The 22,576-nt window shown below is 36.3% G+C and overlaps 1 protein-coding gene across 3 annotated transcripts; it reads right to left on the reverse strand.

Annotated features, from left to right (window-relative positions):
* Positions 1-10,727: 10,727 nt before the first annotated feature.
* On the reverse strand, positions 10,728-22,330 carry SCRG1 (stimulator of chondrogenesis 1). Of its 3 annotated transcripts, none has more exons than XM_065908227.1 (4): positions 22,260-22,330; positions 21,621-21,968; positions 13,252-13,507; positions 10,728-10,861 (listed from the first exon to the last, which is right to left on the reverse strand). In XM_065908227.1, the coding sequence occupies exons 3-4, from the start codon at positions 13,491-13,493 to the stop codon at positions 10,807-10,809; spliced, it is 297 nt and encodes a 98-aa protein (XP_065764299.1). In that variant the 5' UTR covers positions 13,494-13,507; positions 21,621-21,968; positions 22,260-22,330; the 3' UTR covers positions 10,728-10,806. The 3 variants fall into 3 exon arrangements, with proteins under 3 accessions (XP_065764299.1, XP_065764298.1, XP_065764297.1); XM_065908226.1 differs by lacking the exon at positions 22,260-22,330 and adding an exon at positions 22,077-22,109 and having other exon boundaries at positions 21,621-21,996; XM_065908225.1 differs by lacking the exons at positions 21,621-21,968; positions 22,260-22,330 and having other exon boundaries at positions 13,252-13,564.
* Positions 22,331-22,576: the final 246 nt, after the last annotated feature.

Raw genomic sequence — 22,576 nt, forward strand, 5'->3', positions numbered from 1 at the left:
AGGCCAGGTTACCTTGATTCATGGACCTAACATTCCAAGTTCCTGTGCAATATTGATCTTTACAGCAACAGACTTTACTTTCATTATCAGGCATATCCACAATTGACCGTTCACTTCAGCCCAGCCTCTTCATTCTTTCTGGAGCTCTTTTCTGCTCTTCCCCAGCAGCATATTGGACACCTACTGACCCCAGTGACTCATCTTCTGGTGTCACATCTTTTTGGCTATTCATACTGCTCCTGGGCAAGCCATACTGCTCTTTCTCAAGGCAAGACTATTGAAGTGGTTTGCCATTCTCTTCTCCAGTTTTTTCAATATGGCTTAGGATACTTGGGGACCCTTGCAGTTACATATGAATTAGAAGACTAGTTTTTCTATTTCTGCCCCCCAAAAAAGACCATAGACTTTGATAAGGATTGTACTGTCTCTATAGATCACTTGATAATTGCCATCTTAAAAATGTTAAGTATTTCAATCCACGAATATGGAATGTCTTTCCATTAATTTTAGGTCTTCTTTATCTTTCTAGTTTCCAGTGGGCAAGTCTTTTAACTCTCTTGGTTAAATTTATTAATGATATTTTATTCTTTTGGTGAAATTATAAGTGGAAATGTTTTCTCAATATCTTTTTTTGGCATTCTTTACTCGTGTATAGAAAACTGATAGTGTGTGTTGACCCTGCAATTGTCTTGAATTCATTTATGAGCTCTAGTAGTATTTTAGTGGATTTTATGAGATTTTCTGTCTACAGAATCATGTTATCTTTAAGTAGAGATAATTTTACTTCTTTTTAATTTGATGCCTTTTATTTATTTTTCTTGCAAAATTGCTCTCGCTAGGGTTTATAGTACAGTATTGAATAGGAGTGATGAAAGTAGGCATCTGTGTCTTGTTCTTTTCCTTATGAAGACAGTTTTCAGTCTTTTACCAATGAGTATAATGTTAATTGTGGGTATACCATAAATGCTCTTTCTTTTATAAAGAAAGTTTCCTTCTATTAGTTTGCTCTTTTTATCATGAAAGAGTATTGAATTCTGACAAATATGTTTTCTCTATATATTGAAGTAATCATGTGCTTTCTTCCTTTGTTTTATTAATGTAATATATTGCATTGAATTATTTTCTTTTGTTGAACCACCCTATCATTGCTGGGGAAAATATCACTTGGTATATAATACTTTTATTATGTTGTTGGGTTTGGTTTGTCACTATTTTGTTGAAGACTTTTGCATCTATATTCATAAGGGATATGAATATAGATATCATAGGTCTGTAGTTTCTTCTACAGTTTTTATCTCACTTTACTATTAGGATAATGTTGGCATCATAGAATGTGTTAGAAGATGTTGCCTCTTCTGTTTTTTGGAAAAATTTAAATAGGATTGACATCAATTGATCTTTAAAAGTTTGATTGAATTCACTGGTGACCATCTGGTCTGGGACATTTCTTTGAGGGAAAATTTTTTATTATTGATAGAATCCTTTGCTTATTATAAGGTAGATGGGGTTTTCTATTTGTTCTTGAGTGAACTTTGGTAATTGTGTGTTTCTAGGAATTTGTCTGTTTCATCTAGATTAGACAATTTGTTTTCATATATTTGTTCATACCGTTCACTTATACTACTTTTACTTTCTGTGAGGTTGCTCATAATGCCCTTGCTTCCTCCCCCCACCCCACCCCACCCCACCCCCACCCCGTGCTGAGGCAAAGAAGCTTTCTAAGGAAATTCTGAGGGAAAGAAGGAGATTTCTCAGTGAAAGAAGATTTCTGAGGGAATTTTGAAGGAAATAAGCAGATTTCTGAGGGAAAGAAGGAAATAACAAGGGGATTCTAAAGAAAAGGAGATTTCTGAGGAAATTATGCAGGAAAGAAAAAGATTTCTGAGGAACTGAAAGAGATTTCTCAAGGGAAAAAAGGGTTCAGAGGTAAACCATGACAGAACCTAGGATGTTCTGAGCTAAAACCTGACAGAAAGAAGAGGCTTCAGAGGAAAAAATCTGACAGAACCTAGAGTTCTGAGGTAAAATCTGACAAGCCTAGGACATTTTGAGTAAAACCTGACAAACATAGGACTTTCTGAGCTAAAATCTGACAGAAACTGGAGTGTGCTGAGGTAAAACCTGACAGAAACTTGATGCTTCTGAGGTAAAATCAGATAGAACCTAAAGAGTACTGAGGAAAATCTGACAGAACCTAGAGAATTTTGAGATAAAATAAGGCAGAACCTAGAGGTTGGATCATCAAGAAAACAAAAAGAGTTCCAGAAAAGCATCCACTTCTGCTTTATTGACTGTGTGGATCACAACAAACTGGAAAATTCTGAAAGAGATGGGGATACCAGACCACCTGACGTGCCTCCTGAAAAATCTATATGCTGGTCAGGAAGCAACAGTTAGAACTGGACATGGAACAACAGACTGGTTCTAAATCGGGAAGGGAGTAGTCAAGGCTGTATATTGTCACTCTGCTTATTTAACTTATATGCAGAGTACATCATGAGAAACGCAGGGCTGGAGGAAGCACAAGCTGGAATCAAGATTGCTGGGAGAAATATCAATAACCTCAGATATGCAGATGACATCACCCTTATGGCAGAAAGCGAAGAACTAAAGAGGCTCTTGTTGAAAGTGAAAAAGGAGAGTGGAAAAAGTTGGCTTAAAACTCAGCATTCAGAAAACTAAGATCATGGCATCTGGTCCCATCACTTCATGGCAAATAGATGGGGAAACAATGGCAGACTTTATTTTGGGGGGGCTCCCAAATGACTGCATATGGTGACTGCAGCCATGAAATTAAAAGACACTTGCTCCTTGGAAGAAAAGTTATGACCAACCTAGACAGCATATTCAAAAGCAGAGACGTTACTTAGCCAACAAAGATCGGTCCAGTCGAAGCTATGGTTTTTCCAGTAGTCATGTGTGGATGTGAGAGTTGGGCTATAAAGAAAGCTGAGCACCGAAGAACTGATGCTTTTGAACTGTGGTGTTGGAGAAGACTCTTGAGACTCCCTTGGACTGCAAGGAGATCCAACCAGTCCATCCTAAAGGATATCAGTCCTGAATATTCATTGGAAGGCCTGATGGTGAAACTGAAACTTCAATACTTTGGCCACCTGATGCGAAGAGCTGACTCTTTTGAAAAGACCCTGATGCTGGGAAAGATTGAATGTGGGAGGAGAAGGGGATGACAGAGGATGAGATGGTTGGATGGCATCACCAGCTCAATGAATATGAATTTGAGTAAACTCCGGGAGTTGGTGATGGACAGGGAGGCCTGGCGTGCTGCAGTCCATGGGGTCGCAAAGAGTCAGACACAATTGAGCGACTGAACAGAACTGAAAGTTTTCTGACATAAAATCTGATGGTTCTGATGTAAAATCTGACAGGATTTAAAGGGTTCTGAAGTAAACTGTGACAGAAACCAGAGGGATATGAGGTAAACTCTGACAGAACATAGGACATTCTGAGATAAACTGACAGAACCGAAAGGGTTCTCAGGTAAAAATCTGAAGTAACCTAGAATGTTCTGAGGTAGAATCTGACAAGCCTAGGGCGTTTTGAGTAAAATCCAATAGAACTTAGTACATTCTCACGTAATACCTGACAGAAATGAGAAGATTTTGAGGTAAAATCTGACAAAAACTGGAGGGTTCTGAGGTAAAATCTCAGAAAACCTAGGGGATTCTGAGGTAAAATCTGATGGAAGCTAGAGTCCTGAGGTTAAATTGAAAGAGACCAGAGGGTGATAGGTAAAGTCTGACAGAATTGAGAGGGTTCTGAGGTAAAGTCTGACAGAACTAAAAGGGTTCTCAGGTAAAATATGACAGAACCTAGGGCTTTCTGAGTTAAAATCTGACAGAATCTAGAGGGTTCTGAACTAAAATCTGACCAGATTGTTCTAGGTAAAATCTGTCAGAAACCAGAGGGTTCTGAGGTAAAATCTGACAGAAAATAGAGGGTTCTCAGGTAAAATCTGATGGAAACTAGAGGCTTCTGCAGTAAAATCTGACAGAACCTAGAGGGTTCTGAGGTAAAATATGACAGATAGTAGACAGTTCTCAGGTAAAATCTTACAGAATCTAGGGAATTTTGCAGTAAAATCTGACAGAATCTTGTACCTTCTGAGGTAAAATCTGACAGCAAGAAGAGGGTTCTGAGGTAATATCTGACAGAGACTAGGACATTTGTAGATAAAATCTGACAGAACCTAGAGGGTTCTGAGGTGAAATCTGACAAAGCCTAGAGGGTTCTGAGGTAAAATGTGGCAGAAAAGACAAGGGTTCTGAGGTAAAAACTGACAGAGCCTAGAGGGTTTTGAGATAAAATCTGACAGAACTTAGAACACTCTCAGGTAAAATCTGACAGAGCCTGGAGGATTCTGAAGTAAACTGTGACAGAAACTAGAGGAATTTGAGGTAAACCCTGACAGAACCTAGGGCACTCTGAGGTAGACTTTGACAGAACCTAGAACATTCTGTGGTATACTCTGATAGAACCTAGAGGGTGCTGAGGTAAAATCTGACAGAGTCTAGGACATTCTGAGGTAAAATATGACAGAACCTAGACAGTGCTGAGGTAAAAATCTGACAGAATCTAGAGGGTTCTAAGTTAAAATCTGACAGAAACTCGAGGGTTCTAGGTAAAATCTGACAAAACCCAAAGTGTTCTGAGGTAAAATCTGACAGAACCTAGAGGGTTCTGTGGTAATATGTGACAGAACCTAGGACATTCTAGGTAAGTCTGACAGAAACTTGAGGGTTCTGAGGTAAAATCTTAAAGAAACTAGAAGGTTCTGAGGTAAAATCTTAAAGAAACTAGAAGGTTCTGAGGTAAAATCTGATAGCACCTCAAGGGTTCTGAAGTAAACTGTGACAGAAACTAAAGGAATTTGAGGTAAACCCCGGCAACCTAGGACACTCTCAGGTAAACTGACAGAAACTGGAACGTTCTGTGGTACACTCTGACAGAACCTAGAGGGTGCTGAGGTAAAATATGACAGAACATAGTGGTTTCTGAGGTAAAAGTCTGACAGAAGCGAGAGGGTTCTGAGGTAAAATCTGACAGAACCTTAGGTTTCTCAGGTAATATGTGACAGAACCTAGGACATTCTGAGATAAGTCTTAGAGAAGTTTGAGGGTTCTGAGGTAAAATCTGACAGAAACTAGGATGCTCTGAGTTAAAATCTGCCAGAAACTAGAGGGTTCTGTGCTAAAATCTGACAGAAACCATATGGTTCTAGGTAAAATCTATCAGAAGCCACAGGGTTCTGAGGTAAAATGTAACAGAAACTGGAGAGTTCTTAGGTAAATTTTGACAGATCCTAGAGGGTTCTGAGGTAAAATCTGACAGATCCTAGAGGGTTCTGAAGTAAAATCTGACAGAAAGTAGAGGGTTCTGAGGCAAATCATGAGAGAACATACTATGTTCTGAGGTAAATTCTGTCCCAAATTGGAGGGGTGTGAGGTAATATATAAGAGAACCAGAGGGTTCTGAGGTAAAATCTGACAGAATCTAGAGACTTCTGAACTCAATCTGATAGAAAAAGAAGATTTCTCAAAAACCTGACACAAACTATTGGTTCTGAGGTAAAATCTATGAGAAATTAAGAGGTTCTGATTTAAAATGACCTAAGTAAGGAGGTCATGAAGGAGTTTTGTGTGATTTCTGAGGGTAAGAAGGAGATTTCTGAGGCTTTTTTTGTGGGAATGGAGGTTATTTCTGAGGGGTTTCTATGTGAAAGTGGGAAATTTCTAAAGTTATTCTGAGGAAAAGACAGATATCTGAGAGAAAGTAGGGAATACCTGAGAGAAAGTTAGATATTTGTCAGGGAAAGGTGTTTTCTCAGGGAATTTTGCAGAAAATTCTGTATATTTCTGAGATAATTCTGAGATTAAGGAACAGATTTCTGAGGGAATTCTCAGAGATAGACATTTCTTCAAGAATTCTGTGGGAAAGCAGGAGATTTCTGATGGAAATAAGATTTCTTTAGGGAATTCTGAGGGAAAGAAGATTTCTGAGATAATTCTGAAGTTTAAAAAAAAAATCTGACTTCTGAGGGAATCCTGAGAAAAAGAAGGAGATTTCTGATGGAATCTGAGGGAAAGGAAGAGATTTTGAAGATTTCTGAGAGAAGGAATTTGAGAAGTGTTTCTCAGAGAAGGTGGGTGAGTGGAATTGTGCTTGAAGGAGAGCATGAGATAGCTCTGAGAAAATGAGGTTGAGAGGAAATTCTCAGAAAATGAGATTTAGAGGGTATTCTGTAAGAAGTGTAACGCCCCTGCTTTTATTTGTAATTTTAGTTATGTGTGCTTTCTCTCTCCTTTTTTTCAGTAGTGTTGCTAGGATTTATCAATTTTGTTTATTTTTTATTTGACGTTGTTGATTATTGGTTTTCCATCTTCTATTTCATTTATATCTGCTCTAATGTTTTTATTTTCTTTCTCCCACTGGTATTGGATTAAGTGTGCTCTTTTTCTTCTAGTGTTAAAGTGCAAAATTCAGTTGTTGATTTGAGATCTTTCTTCTTTATTAATGTATATGTTTGTAGCTATAAATTTTCCACTGAGGTCCTCTTTTGCTGCATCCCATAAGTTTGGTATGTTTTATTTTTATTTTCATTCATGCTTAAATTATTTTCTAATTTTTCTATCTTTTTCTTCTTTGACTCACTATTGTTAAGGATGCATTTGTCGATTTCCACATATTTGTTGATTTTCCTGTTTTTCTTCTGTTACTGATTTCTAGTTTCATCCCATTATAGTTCGAGAAGATAGTTTGTATGATTTCAATTTTTTTAATTTATGGAAAAATGTTTTATGTTCTAACATAAAGATGCTTCAGTCTATCCTGAAGAATCTTCCATGTGCACTTGAGTAGAATGTGTATTCTGTTATCATTGGGTGAAATGTTTTGTATATGTCTGTTAGGTTTAGTTGGTTTAGAGTATTGTTCAAATCCCATATTTCTTTTTTAATTTTCTGTCTAGATGTCTTTCCATTATTTAAAGTAAGGAATTGAAGTCTCCAGCTATTATTGTAGAACTGTCTTTTTCTCCTTTCACTTCTGTTAGTTTCCTTCATATATTTTCTGGCTCTGTTGTTTGGTGTGTATATATTTGTAATTTTTAAATCTTATTGTAGCTTGACCCTTTTAACTACAAAATGTCTCTTGTACAATTTTTTTAACTTAAAATCTATATTATTTGATATTAGTATAGCCAGATCAGCTGTCTTTACTGCTATTTACATGGATTTGCATAGTGTTGATAGCAAAATTTAGATTATGATCTAGGCAAGTGATAGTGGTTCAAAAATAAATTTTTGTCATGTTATTGCTTATTCTTTTATCTGAAGTTAGTTTTAAAGTGTCAAGAAATGTCTTATATATGTATATGTATTTTCTTCAAGTGTGTGTACTATTTATTATAGAATTCATTTTTTTGAGATCATAAAATTGCTTATATTTATTTGTAGCTAAAAGCTGATACTATAAACTTTAGTTTACTGTATGTGTTATGTCCCAGTTATATTTATAGTCTATATAGTCAACTATAGTTCTCAAATAATAATCATACTAATTGCTACTGGATTATCATATGTTTATGTACATGTGTATCATGTTTATGTGCAGGTGTATTGTATGTACATCCCTTTTAATGTATATTTAAAGTGGGCATCAAGTCAGTTTTATATCCATAATACCCAACAGACTTATATTTTGACTTCTAAGACTCTAGAAATATAGATCACATATACTTTTTTCATTTAAAATTTACTATAGGTCTTTATTTGTACAATTCTGAGAGTATATTGGCTACATGTGTGCCATGCATTGCTCTCCAGTTATAACACTATACAGAAATGAGAGCATTTTGGTGATATCATTTTATAGAAGTAAATTGAGGGAGCTAATTCAATGTCAATTTACTATACTTTTAAAATATCAGTTTCTCTTTAATTGAGAAAAAAATTCAGGTATAGGCTGTTAATGCAATATGATTTAGACGTATATGAATTTGATAATTTTTTTCCTTTTGTGAAAATTATTTTAAAGCCCATAGTGTTTACTGACAAGATTATTTACATTTTAGAAGCACCTGCCATAATACTTTGCTAAGACAATTTATTATTGAAAGAATTCATGTGTATCTATGAGCAATTATAAGGAAGTTAAAGTTGCAGAATAATTGGTGAATATTCTTACCTGTCCTTCTCTCCCTCAGAATTGTTGCTCATTGTTTTATTTCTCCATGTTGCTTCCAATCTTTAATCCCAGCAAACAAAAAAAGCAAGTCATCCTTATACGTTATGATGAGGAAAAGAAAAATTTCATCAAGAAGAGATGAGATGTTAGTTAAGTATTCCCCACAACCATCAACTTTGTGCTCAGCACCATGGAATTTATAGTAAGAACAGAAATATAGAAAGTCAAAGACAACAATACAGAAATTGTTATTCAGTAAGCATTTAGCATATATGAACTCTGTGAAATGTACAGTCGTATGTCTCATACAAGTAAGTTTGCTTTCCTGAAAAGGAAATAGTTTAGATGATGCTATTAAATAAAGCAGAGGTAAAGACTTGAGTTCTAGAGGAAGACTGGCCATATTCAAAACCTGGCTGTACCGCTCTGATAATGTAATTCTGGATAAACCACTTAATCTCTAAGCCTTGCCATTTTTGTCCATAGAGTAGGGATGATGATAGTAGTACATACCTCATTCAGTTGAAAGATGGTGTTAGTACATTTTCAATAAAAGTTTAGTCGTCTTGCAGCTAAAAGCTATTGAAAAAAGTATCTATTCATTAAATAATTGGGTGAAACGTTTGCTTTTAAAAACATGTTGACCAAGTCAGCAACTGTTGCATAAGTTGTGTGAACATTCATGTTTTTACATTTATTTGTTAATTTATATAAAAAACAATGTGTGCTTCTATACTGCATTTGTTTCTAAAAGAACGTAATATAATTGGATATTACAAGTTATTTCCAGAAAGGAAAGAATATGATGAAAATCATCATAATTATCTATAAAGTTCCATTTATTAAATATTCAGCCTTTTTTCAAGTAACTGTTTTTCTCATCAGGGTTTGATTGCAGCATTAAGGGGATACTTTATTTTTTTTTTATTTTTTATTTTTTTATTTTTTATTTTTCAGTGGGTTTTGTCATACATTGATGTGAATCAGCCATAGAGGGGATACTTTAAAAAAGCCATTGCTGAATTGATTTTTTTGTCTTCCTCAGAGACAGTCTATGCTGAGTAGAAAATGTAACAGGTTTACTGATAATTTTCTTTGTTTACCTATTCTATGCACTGTTCCAGAAAGGAACAGTGTAAGATTTCTGTTAATGAGTTAGTTTGACTTTAATACCTTTCAATTCAGTAAAGGAGAAAAAGCTCAATCAAATCATATGTTATGTTGATAAAACAATATATTTGAATTTTTTAAACAATTCCACTTCACGCATTTTTGCACAGGTCATACTATTTGAAAACATGTTCTGACTTATGCTTTTGTAGCTTTTAAGAGGAACTGAATTCTGACTACCTCAAAAAATTATTTTGTTCAGCCCAGTAACACCTATTGAACAGTGAATAGATATCAGATAATGTTCTGGTTATGGTCTTCAGAAAGAGATCAGGGACCCCAAAGGATGTATTTCAATGAAATAATGTCACTTTAATGCACAAAATGGTTATGTCCTAGTTTTACTACATGTGTGATGCTTCTCAAATGTTTCCCCACAGCAATACTTTATAAAGCATCCTATACTTCTACCTTGGAGCAGCAGGCTTCACATTTATAAATATTTGTAATGATTACTGTTTTGGTAGAATACAAGTTCCAAGAAGAGAAGTCCATCTTATTCATTACTACATCCTCAAATTGTAACATCCCCAAATAACTGGCACTGAGCAAGTATTTAATACATTTTTATAACATGAAGGACTTTCTGAAATTACTTCTGCTGGCTACCAGTCAGTGAACACACCTAAGGTGTGGAGCATAGTCCAATACTGCCTCTAACAACCAGAAAGTATCTTTGAAAGAATCTGTTTTATTTATCTTTAAAATTCATGTGACTTTTAAATTCTCATCTAACATCCATTTCTTTTAATATGTGTTTTGTTGGTCCCCCCCAAAAAAGGGACATGTCAGGGGTATGCTGCATAGTTTTAAGGATACGGCTATGTGAGTGTTTTGGAACTAGAACTCTATTCAAAGTCTGTCTTGATTTTTTAGCAAATATCTTAAACTCAAGTTAGCGTCTGAAAGATTGGTTTAAGAATATTTATCTTGACAATTTTGTTGTTTTTAAAAGAGCAAAATGCAAATATGCTTAAAGTATTTGGCATGCATGATATTTATTCATAGATTGGCTCCTTTTTCCCCTCTTACTATTAATAGAAAACTTCTAGTTTCCCTTGCAAGAACCTCAATTTATCTCTGGTTCTTTCCACTAAGTGTACATGGTCAATAACTGTCAATGAAGAAGTGAAATTATTCCTCATCTTTGATTCACAGTTACGGCTTTGCATCTAGAAACCAGAATTCTTTTATCAAGTATATTAGACATCTTATAGATGAAAATTTTCTAGTGAAAAATTTTAAACAATATCCACAAAGAAAAATTAAATTGAATTTTTATTACTACTCATTTAACAGAAGTTTGCTTAGACAAGTAAGAATTTATAGAATCTGTGCTTTATTGCACAGCACAGAAATCAGAAATATAGTTACACTATTATAGCGTGGTTTGCAGGGAATTGTGGGTGGTTTGTCTGGAATACATGAAGATGTTTAGTGATTGTTGCAAGGAATCACAAAAGAGATCTTCGGTCCAAAGAAGACATCTCTGAAAAAGAGTAGAACATGAATTAAATCCAGATGGAAATTAAGATATATGTTAGTCTTTGCTGGGCTAAAAATGGATAGTGATTTCCAGGATTTCAGACATAACTGTGTTTTTTAGGTGAATAAAGTACAAAGAGAATGAGTGCGAAGACTTGCCACAGGAGCAACAAAGATCAGGAAGGTAATCAATTCTTCTACTTCTCCCCATTTGCCATTGACATTATGCTATCATTTATCGATAAAGAAAAGCGAAGACTCGGTGACTTCAAAACATTACAATCATACCAAAAAATTCACTTCTCTATTATGGGTGGGGATGGGCCATAATGTTTAAATCTACTGATAAGAAACAGAAGTTTAAAATTTTCTAGGGAAGCAAATAAATACATTTCTAGGTTTTATAGGGAAAGGTGAAATGTTGAGCTACTCAACTTTACGCTTGTTGGAAAAATCACTTAAGGTGATATATAAAAATGTGATGCTACCTTCTGTACTAATGTTATGTGTAATCGAAATATGACCCACAGGACTTGGAATTATTAAAGTGGGAAAATATGGATCAACTAACTAGGAAAATGAGGGCTGTTTGTAATAAAATGCCACTCCATTTGAAAAAATGCATGGAATAATATAAAATTATATGTATGTGCAAGGTAGCGTTGTGAGTATGGCTTAGTAGAAATATACTTAGCGTACAGTGTACAAGAATCTTGTACATAACCATAACTAACACTGTGTATGATATATTTGAAAGTTTCTGAGATAATATATCTTAAAAGTTATCACAAGGAAAAACAATTTTTTGACTATGTGAGGTGATTTGTGTTAACTGCACTTATTATGGTAATCATTTCATAATACAGTTGACCCTTGAACAACACAGCAGTAGGGGTACTGACCTTCTGTTCAACCAAAACTCCATGAATAACTTTACAGTCAGTCCTCCATACCTGTAGTTCAACATCGGAGAATTCAGCCAATCATAGATGATATAATGCTATAGTATGTATTTAGTGAAAGAAATTTGCAGGTAAGTGTACCCATGCAGTTCAAATATGTGTTGTTCAAGGGTCAACTGTCTATTTCTTTCAACTCATTGGGCTGTAAACCTTAAAGTGAACAGTGCTGTATTTAACTATATCTCAGTGCAACTGAAAAAAAAAAGATGCAAAATTTGTGTTTACAGGTTAAAAAAAAAAGAAATATACTTAGCTATTTGTTGCTACTGCAACAGCAGTAACCCAAAATCAGATAGAAACTACTTTCATATATTCATACTTCTATCTCATCCATTAACAATGGATGATCACAAAATTATAAAATAACTACAAGTACATTTCAGTAAATCAGTTTCAAGCCTTATAAGAAAATTTTAAGTATGATATTTTAATGTTAGGTGGCATTTCATTTATGTAGGAAAAGTTAAGTCATTTTATGGAATCAGTTAACTTGAGTTCTTGATATCATTGTCTAATCAAGTGATTCTCACATTTTATGATGCATCAAAATCACTCGAAGAGTTTAAACCATAATTGCTTTGCTTCCTCTCCATTGTTTCTGATCCAGCTGGTTTGGCCTGAGGTCCAAGGTTGAATTATATTTTTAACAAGAACTCAGCTGATACTGGAGCTGCTGTGCTGGGAACCACACCTAAGAACCAACTGGCTTGGTAGAAAAATTACCTGGTCCAAATCAGAAGTCTTGGGTTCTAGTGTCAGAGCTGATACTAACTAGTTATGTGGTTGGTGCTTGTCGTTTTACCTCTCTGCACCTTTCCCTGATAAAGCGGTTTTATCTGCCCTTTCTCTCTCACAGATTTCTTAGAAAAATGAAAAAATATGATGACATATGTTGAAAGTAATTTGGAAAAGCTAATTTCAGATGAAATAGGCAAGATCATAGTATTTGAGATTTCCCAATAACCAGGAAAAGATTCCATTAAAATCAAGAGCTAAAAATCTTTATTGATTTATCTACCTTTGTATTATACTTAAAATACATCTACTTTCCAAGTTGGTAGAAACTTCAATTTAGTTAATTTCTGGTTAACTCATATATAGAACTAGAAAGTTTTTCTGTCGCTATTACCAAACTTTTCCATCCTGTTACTTGATCTGTTCACTGGGATCTTTTATCCAAAACCTTTTAATAGATTGGAGTGTTCTTAATTGATATTTCATTTAGCTTTACTAAAATCTGCCAAACTCTGTCTCTTAAATGAAAACATCCAGTTCAGTACATAATGTTGATGATCCTAAAAAATAGCTGAGATCTGAATAGGATTTTGTTGAAAAGGGTGATAAGTTTCAGCAAACTCCTTGTGAAGGTTTCTTAAGAAAGTTGTTATGCATACATTTTACAACCATACGTTTTGTGACTGCATTTCCTTACTTTGGGCAGCAGAGCAGTTCACTGAAGTTGCAGTAACAGATCATCTCACATCCCTTCCCATCCCAGAAGTGATCCTGGACATTGACATCAATCTTCGTCAGGTCAGCTACTCCTTCTGGAAGACTGTGACAGTTGCGATCTTTTAGTATTTTTCTGTAGCAGGAGAGGCGGTTTGCAGGCATGGCTTGGAGTCCTTCCAGCAAAGTTAGTCCAATGGCGACAGCAAGTACTGTAAATTTCATTTTGGCTCTTGGCTCTGAGATAGAAGAAAACCCAAAATGTGTCAATGTTTGTTTCATAGGTTTTTTAAAAGGATGGAATTCATCCTCATTAACTCTTAAATTGAAAGAGTCAGAATTGATTTTTTTCCTACTTTATTTGAAAGTCTTTCTCAAAGTTTTATGACTATCTACAATAAAAACCACTTATTATATTTCTTTAAACTGACATGCCTGAGCTCTACAAAGAAATATTGAATGAGGGTTGTGTGAGGGAGGGAGAAGGAGAAAATGGGAAGAGCCACTTGCATTTTCAAGTACTCAAATTCATTAAAATTTTTTTTGTTGTTGAGCTGTAATTTTCATACCATACAATTCACTTGCTTTAACTTGCACAATGCAATGATTTTTGGTATATTTACAGAGTTGTGTAACTATCATCACAGGCATGGAGTTGTTCTTGTTTTTTATTTTTGACCATGAGGCATACGAAATCTTAGTTCAATCGAGGGATTGAACCCATGCCCCTTGAGTCTTACCTGCTGGACTGCCAGGGAAGTCCCCCAAATTCACTTTTTTCCCAGTATATTCAGTAGAGGAAAACGGCTTTTAAGATGATAAAACTGAAGTAAATTTCTAGAGTAGATATCATCATTGTGTACAGTGATTCTTGACTTTGCATATCCTAACAACATTGTCAAGTAACCTGGACCCCACCCTGACAGAAACAAAAAGCCTACTCGTCCTGACACTGACAGATTATATTCTATAGATATATTTACAGTTAAGTTTTTAAAAGTTTCAGACTTATTTAGGGGACTGATTTTTGTTGCATATTTTTAGTAATTTGTGAACACTTCTCCCACATAGGTTACATCTGAGCCTCAGTTGAAAGCAAAGGCTTGAATTCCCTATAAGAGACCTTTAGCCTGTCCTTAGACACCCACCATGATGGGGAACTCAATTGTTGACTAAATCCACATATTCCACTGACATAGTTCTAATGTTTCCCTCCTGGAAAATATTTTTCTGTGGCTTCCACCCATCATTTCTAATTTGAACTCTTGTGGTCATACCAAGCAAGTTTAAATCCCTCTTTTAGGAGATAATACTTCAAGTATAGTATTTGTATGGAATATTCCAAAAGAAGGCAGAGTGCCAAAGAATTGATGCCTTTGAACTGTGGTGCTGGAGAAGACTCCTAGAAATCCCTTGGACAGCGAGGAGATCAAACCTGTCAATCTTAAGGGAAATCAACCCTGAATATTCATTGGAAGGACCAGTGCTGAAGCTGAAGCTGAAGCTCCAGTATTTTGGTCATCTGATGCGAACAGACGACTCATTGGAAAAGACCCTGATGCTGGGAAAGATAGAGGGCAAAAGGAGAAGGGGGCGACAGAGGATGAGATGTTTGGATGGCATCACCAGTGCAATGGACATGAACTTAAGCAAACTTCGGGAGATGGTGAGGGACAGGGAGGCCTGTTGTGCTGCACTCCATGGGGTCTCACCGAGTCGGGACTGGGCAACTGAACAACAACCTGGAATATTCATGATCTATTGAATTTAGCTTCTTTGGCCTCCATATTAAACATGAAGAGAATAGAGGTTTTTGCAGTAAAGGGAGACTAGCAAGATCGTGGAGGAGCCAGAATCAGACACCGCAGCCGTTCAGATTTCATCTTGTTGGCTGGTGCTAAAGTATCTTAAATGTTTGGTAGAATTCACCAGGGAGCCTATCTGGCCTTGGTGATTTCTGTTTTGGGAGGTTATTAATTATTGATTCAATTTCTTTAGTAGATACAGATCTAATCACATCATTTAACGAAGTACACTCACTGCTTTTTATGAGTTTAGAAACTGAAAATACTCTTTCATACTATGACAGAGTTTTAGATTTTCTTTATTTCATATTCTGATTTGAATTAGTCATTTTTGGCTTTGCTTATATATTTTCTTAGAATTATAAATATTCAATTTAATTCTTACCCCCAAATACTAGCTAAAGGAAGGACCAAAAAATGAGATTTATTTCACTTTATATGTTTTTCAGATTTGAGAGAACAAGGCACTACAGTGTTGTATTACATCACAATCTAGTATAGATAGAATAATACCTTCCAATAATAATACCTTACACTTTGCAAATTGGAACATAAGTTGCATTTTTTTTTTAAATGTAATTCTATGAGGTATTTAGTTCTCAGTTACTTCTGATTCAGGCCTTCTTTCCCCATAAGGTAATTGACATTAAAAAAAAAAAAAAAGGGTTACATTTCCTGACATTTTTTTTTCAGATTACTCTTCAAAGAAGGGTAATTAAATCTCTTGTTAATTGAGCATTTAATATATGCTAGGAATCAGCATTAAGCTTTAAAAGATATGTTGAAGTCTAAGATGGAACTCTACTCTGCAAGCAAAGTTTTTTTTTTTTTTTAACAGCTTTATTGAGGTAAAATTGACATATACTAAAGTACAGATATTAGAGGATACAGTTTGGTAAGTTTGGGCACATGTATGTTCCCATTATACCATCACTATAGTCAAGATGGTGAGGGGATCCATCAGCCCTAAGTTTTCCGCTGCCCTCTTGTCATTTCTCCATCTCACTCATCCCTGCCCCCCACTCCCATCCAGACAACCACTGACCTGTTTTCTCACCCGAGATTAAGGTGCATTTTCTCCAGTTTCATATAAATGGAGTCATAAGATATGTATTCTCTTTTTATCTGGCTTTTATCACTCAGTATACTTACTTTGAGAGACATGTATCTGTCCATTGCCTGTATCAATAGCTGACTCCTTTTTATTGCTGAGAATTATTGCATTATGTATGCTATAAATTGTTATCCATCCATCTGTTGATGGATATTTGAGTTTTTTTTAAGTTTCAGGCTGTTGCAAAGCTGTTATGAGCACTTGTGTACAAGGCTTTGCAAGATCATAGCTTTCATTGTGTGCATGTGTGTGCATGCTCAGTCGTGTCTGACTCTTTGCTATCCCATGGACTGTAGCCCACCAGGCTCCTCTGTCCTTGGGATTTTCCTTCTCCAGGGGATAGCTTTCATTAGTCTTGAGCATATACTTGTGAGTGGAATAGGTGGGTGTATGTTTTACTTCTTAAGAAATTGCTAAATTGTTTTTCCAAAGTGGTTGTACCATTTAAAATTCCCACCAGCAGTCTGCAAGAGTTCCAGTTTGTCTATGTCCTCTCCAATACGTGATATGGTCAATATTTTTAATTTTTACATTCAGATAGGTGTCTTGTGGTTTTAGGTAGCATTTCCTTAATGATTAATAGTATTAAACCTCTTTCATATGTTATCTTCATCTGTGTATCTTCCTTGTTGACCTGTCCAAATCTTTTCCAATTAAAAAAAATTGGATTGTGTTCTTGTGAGGGTTCTTTGCATATTCTGAACACAAGTTCTTTATTAGATATATACTTTCCAAACATTTCCAAACATTTACTTCATCTATGACTTTCCTTTTCACCTTATTTAAAATAAGCAAATGTTTTAAAATTTTAAAAGAAGGAAAAGTTTAAAATTAATGAAGTATAATTTTTCAGTTTTTTAAAATGTAATGTGCTTTTGGTGTTATTTCTAAGGTCACAAGGGCTTCCCAGGTGGTGCTAGTGGTAAAGAACCTACCTGCCAATGCAAGAGACATAAGAGATGGAGTTCCATCCCTCGGTGGGAAAGATCCCCTGGAGGAGGGCATGGCAACCCACTCCAGTATTCTTGCCTGGAGAATCCCATGGACAGAGGAGCCTGGCGAGTTACAGTCCACGAGGTCACAAAAGAGTTGGACACAACTTAGTGACTAAATGACAACAGCATATAAAATAAATAACAAAGTCCTGCTCTAGAGCCCAGGGAAGTGTACTAAATTTCTTGTAATAACTTATAATAAAAAAGAATCTGAAAAAGAATATATAACTGAGTGACTAACACAACATTGTAAATCAACTGTACTGTATTTCGACAACAAGAAAAAATTTTTTAATAAAATTCTGTCTTCCTTCACAGATTCTTAATCTGCCTTTCTTGCTCTAATTTTCCATGGAATTTATAAACCTTTAAATTATTATAAAATATTCTTATTTTATATTTGTGTCTCCCCCAAATTGAACGGAAGCTCCAGGAAGGCAGGCTTTTTTCTGATATGTATCCCAAGCACCTTTAACAGTGCCTGTCACGTTAGTGAAAGAATAAACAATACATCCTCATCTCTAGATGCTTACAGCCAGAGAAAGATGAGTCTCTGAGATTGCTAAACTCAGTAGCTAGTTGCAGAGGACTGTTTATAACTGGAAGAGGTTAGTGAGCTGCCACATCCTTTAATTTGCATGTCATCAGGCACTGTTGTTTTAATTTAAATAAATTAATTCATTGTATTTAACTTTTTCTAAATAGGCTGACTTTAAAATGTACATCCCAATTTCTGGTTTTTGTTTCTTTGCTTGATTTTTGTCAAAACTAGCATTTGTTCTGGATGACTAGCCCATACCTGACTTAAAAATATATATATTTCTATGTATGTGTACAATTATGAGACGATTCAGCAACAAACATCACCTGCCTTTTCTGTAACCTCCCTCCCCTGATTGCTATCTTTCAAAAGGTTGGGAGTATGGGGAGGAGTTGGCAGGAGAGCTGTAAGCTCTTTTTAATCTTTTTGCCTTAATGTGTTAGAATTTTTCTGTTACTTTAGATTGTTGGCATTTTTCATATCTTTTTGAGCTTTGATCTTCCTAGTTGACTATGTAATCATGTACTTATTTTTGGTAATCTAGCTTAATTTTGTCTATTTCTTGTGACTTTTGAACAAACTCATTCATTTAGCCAACTTAGGCTCCTATTACCTTTCTTATATTTCCCACATTTAAGTGTAGTTGGTTCTTAAGCTCATTCCATGACTGTTAACATCTTATGCTTTCTTTCTATTAGATGGTTCTAATGAGAGCCATTTAGATTTTTTTAAGAAAAATTATTTTTCTTAAAAAAATAGTAATACTTAGTGTAAGGCATGGAAAATACAGAAAACCACAGATAGAATAAAAATCAACTAGAGTTTCAATGTGGAGAGGACATTGTTAACCTCACCTAGGACTTCTAATTTTTTTTTTAATTGTGATATAGTTGCTTTACAATGTTGTGTTAATTTCTGCTGTACAACAAAATGAATGAGCCATACATTTGCATATATCCACTCCCGCTTGGGCCTCCCATGCAGTGGCAAGGATGTTGAGAAGGAGAAATGGAGATGGCCAGGGACACTGGGAAACTAACATTTATGTTCTGGGTGGGAAGTATGTCGGAGAAAGAAGTTGATGGAAGAGATGAGGCGAGAGAGAAAGACTCCAGGATGCCTATTAGGTTTCTGACCTGAATGGTACTGACATTTATTGAGCAGAGGGAGATTTAAGAGTAAATTTCTGGACAAGTTAATTTGAGATGCCCATCAGATGTGAAATGAAGATGTTGAGTAGACAGCAGAATGCAAATCTGTAGGTATGAATTTGAGGGTCATGGGGATGTTTACTGCTAGTCTTTGTCGTGGTGAGACTGCAGGGCAGTGAGTGCAGGCTGGGAGAGGAGAGGAGGGGCGGAGGCCTGGGCCAGCCTCTGTGGGACTGGAGGGGGCAAAGCCGGGTCCCTGGAGGCAGGGAGTGCACCTTCTCCCTCATCTCAGAGGCCTGCTTCCAGGCCAGGCTCACAGGATGGGCTCGCACAGCATCCGCTGAAAGAAGGAACAAGTTAATTGCTAAAGAAGGCAGTGGGTATGTTGCCACACCGCGTGCCTCTCTGGCTGTGTCCAGGCCAGAGCACAGAATGGTGTTTCTGTCTGCCTTAGTCACATACTAGGGTGGAAAGTTCCACACCTGGCAAGTACTCGCTTGAAGCTTTTTTTTTTTAAACACTTTATAAATTACCTGTTTGAACTGAAGTCTTCTCTTCTTCCTTTACTTAAGTACAGGTAAATAGCTTTAACTATTATTCTGCAAGTGGGGAAATGTCTGACCCAGTATGTTCCCATGATACATTGGTTTTCATTAAAAGACACTGACCTTCATCCTTAGCAATTCATCAAGACCATATATTTTCAAATGCCAACAAGAGTGAAATTATTTTGACCAATTTGAAGCAAATCGCTCTCTTTTTCCCCCTCATTCTGTTGAAGGACGTGCCCTTTAAATTCCTCCTGGAATACATGCAAATTACAACAGCAAATAAAGCTAAAAACTGAACATCTGAGGAAAAAATGAGATCTTTAAATAGTTACAGATTGGTTTTTTTAATTCAATTTTATGTAATTAACATTGTTCCTAATGTTGTAAGATGTCATTCCTATCCCAATAGGATAGCGGCATTATTTTTTACAATAAAGCTATATTGTATCTCATTTTACGTGTTTAATAATTGATATTAACAAATACAGTTCAGATGAAAAACCTCAAAAAATATAGATCACCTGATAAGTGTCTGATTAATCATAACCCTGGATAAGTTTATTTTTTCGAGCATTTTATTTTGTGGTGGGGTACAGCCGATTAACAATGTGGTGAGATTTTCAGGTGAACAGTGAAGGACTCAGCCACACATATACATGCATCTGTTCTCCCTCAAACTCCCTCAATAGTGGCCTTATTTTCAAAGGATCAATACAGAGGATATAGGACTGTAGGCAAGATGTTTCTGGTTAAACAATAAATCACTGCCACCATCATATAGGGAGGGCATTGCAAATGTTGGTTGTGTAAGGGTATTTGGCACCAGCAAGCTTCTGAATGGTTGGACTTAAGGGGAAACTGAAAAAGAAAAATTATCTCATTTAATGGCCAAAACTTGCAGGGTTAGGTCGTGAAAGCGTTCAGACCTTCAGGGAGCAATTCTGCTGCAGACAGCTGATGTCCGTTCTAGAAGCTGGCATTAAGAGCATGGGATGAAGCAGAACTGATGAATTAGACAGAAAGGGCAGCCCTCTTTATGATTCCTTTTGTAACACGGCCAGAAAGAAGTGAAGGCTGCAAAAGCAAATGAAAATTCCAACCCAGAGCTTGACATTTAAAATATCAAAATTACAGTTGGAAGAGAAGAAAACTGACATCCAGTCCATGATGTTTTCCATTCATCTTTCCTGGCTGATGGAACATCAGTGATTTTTTTTTTTTTTTTTATTTACAATTCCCTGTCTTTCTTATTAACTGTACCAGAAGAGATTTATATTGAAATGACTGAGCACTGAATTGAAACGTCTCAAAGTGTAGGTTAAAGTAACAGAAGTGGTATTACAAGGTGAATAAGCCTTCCAAGCATCTTTAAAACAGACACTATCAGCTCCAAGAGACCCTCATCAGTGGAAAAACAAAGTCCACATCCGCCCTGAAGGTGATCTGCCTTGGAGCATCTCAGAGGATGCTATGAATATGCCGACTTGCATCATTCTCATTATTTCCCTGAAATCATCATCACTGCAGCATTTGGGAGAGCTTTTCACAGCTTCTGTAACTAAGTGAAGGACCTTTAAAGAGGAATTTTCATAAGTCCCAAAGGGGAAAAGGATTCCCTGTATTAAAGCAGTACAGACACTGTGTTGTATTCCATCCTGAGGGTGCCGAGGATAAATTCCATGAATTCCCTCTTTGTCTCATGTATTTATACAAGTTTCTTTTTAGGAATCAGGATTTTCAAAAGCAAAAAAAAAAAAAAAAAAATTGCTTTCTCACCGTTTTTATACTTCATGTAAAGTAGGAATATAGGGATACAGCTAGTGCCTCGAAAAGGAGTTCATATACTTCGGTCAGACTCACATAGTCCTGAGCAGTGAAATTGTAGGGCCAGATTCAAAGTAGGTGAGGGGCTTTAATAAGGACCAGCAGTAAGGGAGCTGCCTCCTTTTAAGCCCCCAATTAAATGCCTTTCCTGTTAAGAAATGTACATTTTCTCTTCTCTTTTCATCTGATTCTTTCCCTCTAACCTGGGAAGTATCATTTTTCTCAAAGTGCACACATCACCTCCTCTGAGGCTTTCTCCATCTCCCTTTCTCTTCTGACTCAGACACAAAAACACTTCTGCCCTATTCTATAGCAGTAGTTTGCAGTAGAATCAACTACCTAAAATGATTTTTAAGGAAAAAAGTACATACCCTTTTTCTTCTTCTTTCCTTTGGTCTTCTTGGCAGAGGAATCTCCTTAAATGCTCCAACTCACTGGGTGAGTTTGGGCAAAAGGAGAAAAGAGGAGGTGCTGGAAGGAGGTTACAAGTGGACCTTTGTCTGCTTCATCCCTCGCCAGCCCGCCTGCCAGGCCACTGCAGCCAAGATGGGAGAGAAGGCAGTGGGGAGAGACGGGGCTGAGACGGAGAACAGCCCCCTGGACTCTTCCAAACCAGGTGGCAGTGAACTAAGAGCTTCTTGACAGAAGGAAATAGCTGGTCTGCACAGGCACCTCAGGGAGGCAGACTGTCACAGCAATGAAGTGTAGAACCTGAGGCACTTACAGAGAGCACAGAGTGATTTTTACCTTCAGGCGTGTGTGTGTGTGAGAGAGAGAGAGAGAGAGAGAGAGAGAGAGGCAGGCAGAGAGCACAGAGTGATTTTTACCTTAGGGCATGTGTGTGTGTGTGTGTGTGTGTGAAAGAGAGAGAGAGAGATAAGGGCAGAGAAAGCAGACGAGAGGAGGGGGGAGGAGCAGGAGGAATGGCCACTGTGATTTAGGAAGGCGGTTGGCTGAGGATCTTTTCCCTTTCACAGTTTCTTTGTGTGTTTTTGCCAAGTTTTCCTCACCATCTAGATGTCTTATTTTCATATGGGTTGCAGAGTTGGACATGACTTAGTGAATGAACAGCAACCATCCCGGCTTACCAGGTCCTCACCCAAATGTTATCCATCACTGGAAAACAAAACATAAAATGACTGAAAATGAAATCTATTCTGTGCCTCAAAATAAAGGCATGAAAGGAATTTCATTCTGTTTGGAGTGAAGTGGAATTGTAGCATCTGTTAACTATCCTTTAGTCATTGTTGTTTTAATTCAATTTTGAGCAGAGTTCCAGGAGTTAGAAAGATTATAATAGAGCAGGATTATCTGGATGAAGAACAGG

This window comes from Muntiacus reevesi, chromosome 17 (genome assembly GCF_963930625.1).
Source record: "Muntiacus reevesi chromosome 17, mMunRee1.1, whole genome shotgun sequence".
Lineage (NCBI taxonomy): Eukaryota > Metazoa > Chordata > Mammalia > Artiodactyla > Cervidae > Muntiacus > Muntiacus reevesi.